Source organism: Phytophthora parasitica (genome assembly GCF_000247585.1).
Source record: "Phytophthora parasitica INRA-310 unplaced genomic scaffold supercont2.5, whole genome shotgun sequence".
NCBI lineage: Eukaryota > Oomycota > Peronosporomycetes > Peronosporales > Peronosporaceae > Phytophthora > Phytophthora nicotianae.
In genome coordinates, this window is record NW_008648991.1 from 897,239 (window position 1) to 899,003 (window position 1,765).

A 1,765-nucleotide genomic window follows, 5' to 3' on the forward strand; every position below is an offset into this window, starting at 1 on the left:
GCTGCTTTGAGACGATTGTTGCGATAAAGAGATCTTTTCTGCGTTCACCATTCCAGCGAAAACCGTCCGATGTTCTGCACGCAGGAAGTCAATACCGTCCTTGTAAATGGCCTTCTCCTCTTTTCGAGGAATATCACCGACGACAGCAATTTTTTTGGCGCTGGACTTGGTTCGAGGGTCCAGTAAAACGCAGCTATTACCTCCCTTGTCACCTTGGGTAATCGCGCCTGCAACTGGAGCAGCGTTCTTCTGAGGCACGTCTTACCAGCTTCCGAGAACTGGTCAAGTGTTCGCACAACGCGACGGTGACTGGATTCGTTCGCATCTTTAGCTCTCGGAGCCTCTATCGCCATTGCGTCGAATTTGAAGGACTTGAGCTTGTTCTCGGTGAGTCGTCGGAATACTACCATGTACGACAAAACGAGGTTTTCACTCTGCGCTTCTACTAGTGCAATGTTGGCGATACAGTGGGTTACCGCCTCCATTTCCACTGCGAGCATCCAGTCTTGACTGCTCAAAGCTGACCGCACGCTGCTCGAGTCTTTGGTGAACTTGAAGTACGCCTCAAATGCTGAGCAGTCGACTAAGGATCTCCGAATCAGTTTGCACGTGTTGGCAACTCGGACGTCCACGTCCGTCAGAGGTTCTAGTTCAGGATATGAGAGGGCTGCTTGGATATTCTTCAAAGCTTCGCGCTGTTTAGGCGACCTGAAGTGATTGTTCAGGTTACGGAGTTTCTTGATCACATTACCACCCTCGTCCAAACCAACTCAGAAGTCACCGTTGTTACTACTTTGTCCCAAGAACTTGTGGACTCATTCCACACAGTGACTGTCTGAATATTATCCTTGAGACCAATACCATAGCCAATACAGAGATTGAGAAGATGCATCGAACAGTTCCCCTACACCGTGTCGATATAATCAGCAACATTTTTTGCTGAAGGAGTTGTGTCGGACATGGTATATCGAGTCATCCTGCGAATGTCGATGTTATACCTTGTTTTGAGCGCGTTTTGCGATAACTTTCGCGACGCTAGCAGCGTTATGACCGTCATTCTTAACACAGGCGAGCGCTGCAATAAACCGAAATCTCCATGAACTGTCGATAAAAGCGACTGATGCACCAACGATACTCTCTTTCCCACAACTGGTCCAAATATCGAGCACCAGATTGAGGAACTTGAGCTGGCTTGCATTTTCAAACTCGGTAGATAGTAATGTCCCCACCAAGCCACAGAACAGCTGAAATTGCCCGTTGAGTAGGCGGTCATGTCTGTCGCGACCCAATACTTGGAAGGTTGGGTTGCCGGTAGCCATTCGAATGACGTCTTTAAAAGCTTCAAACGCACATACTGTATACGCAACCCTTAAGAGAGTAGGAACTTGGAGGTCAACACGTTCACCGTCTTTTCGTCCGCGCGAAAGAACCTTTTTGAAGGGGTCCTTAGTGCTAGATCAACCTCAGTAGACGTAGTTCCTGTCGGTGCTGTAGTAGTAGCTACTTTCTTGGAAGTATGTGTCAAGTCCAGTACGGCCTGGGCGGTGGTCTCCGCGTCCGCCTTCGACTTATCGGTAGCACTAGTCTCCGCCAAAATTGCCAGTGGGTGATCCACGTGCATCAATTTAATGTGATCCTTTGCGTTGCTTGTATTCTTTGTGTTCCGAAGGGCCTTGTGGTGAAGCGCCAGTTGGCTTTCACGAATAAGAAAACTGATTGATGGGAAATGACCCGATCCAGCCCTGAGACTCATGGTCGACGACGG

General features: G+C 48.8%; 2 protein-coding genes across 2 annotated transcripts; both read right to left on the reverse strand.

Moving 5' to 3' along the window:
* Positions 1 to 44: 44 nt before the first annotated feature.
* Positions 45 to 1,319, reverse strand: PPTG_04595 (hypothetical protein; the record flags this gene model as incomplete). Its single annotated transcript, XM_008896845.1, has 4 exons — positions 45 to 74; positions 201 to 755; positions 827 to 904; positions 999 to 1,319. The coding sequence occupies 4 exons, from the start codon at positions 1,317 to 1,319 to the stop codon at positions 45 to 47; spliced, it is 984 nt and encodes a 327-aa protein (XP_008895093.1).
* A 50-nt stretch (positions 1,320 to 1,369) lies between these two features.
* Positions 1,370 to 1,753, reverse strand: PPTG_04596 (hypothetical protein; the record flags this gene model as incomplete). Its single annotated transcript, XM_008896846.1, has 1 exon — positions 1,370 to 1,753. The coding sequence occupies one exon, from the start codon at positions 1,751 to 1,753 to the stop codon at positions 1,370 to 1,372; it is 384 nt and encodes a 127-aa protein (XP_008895094.1).
* Between the last annotated feature and the right edge of the window lie 12 nt (positions 1,754 to 1,765).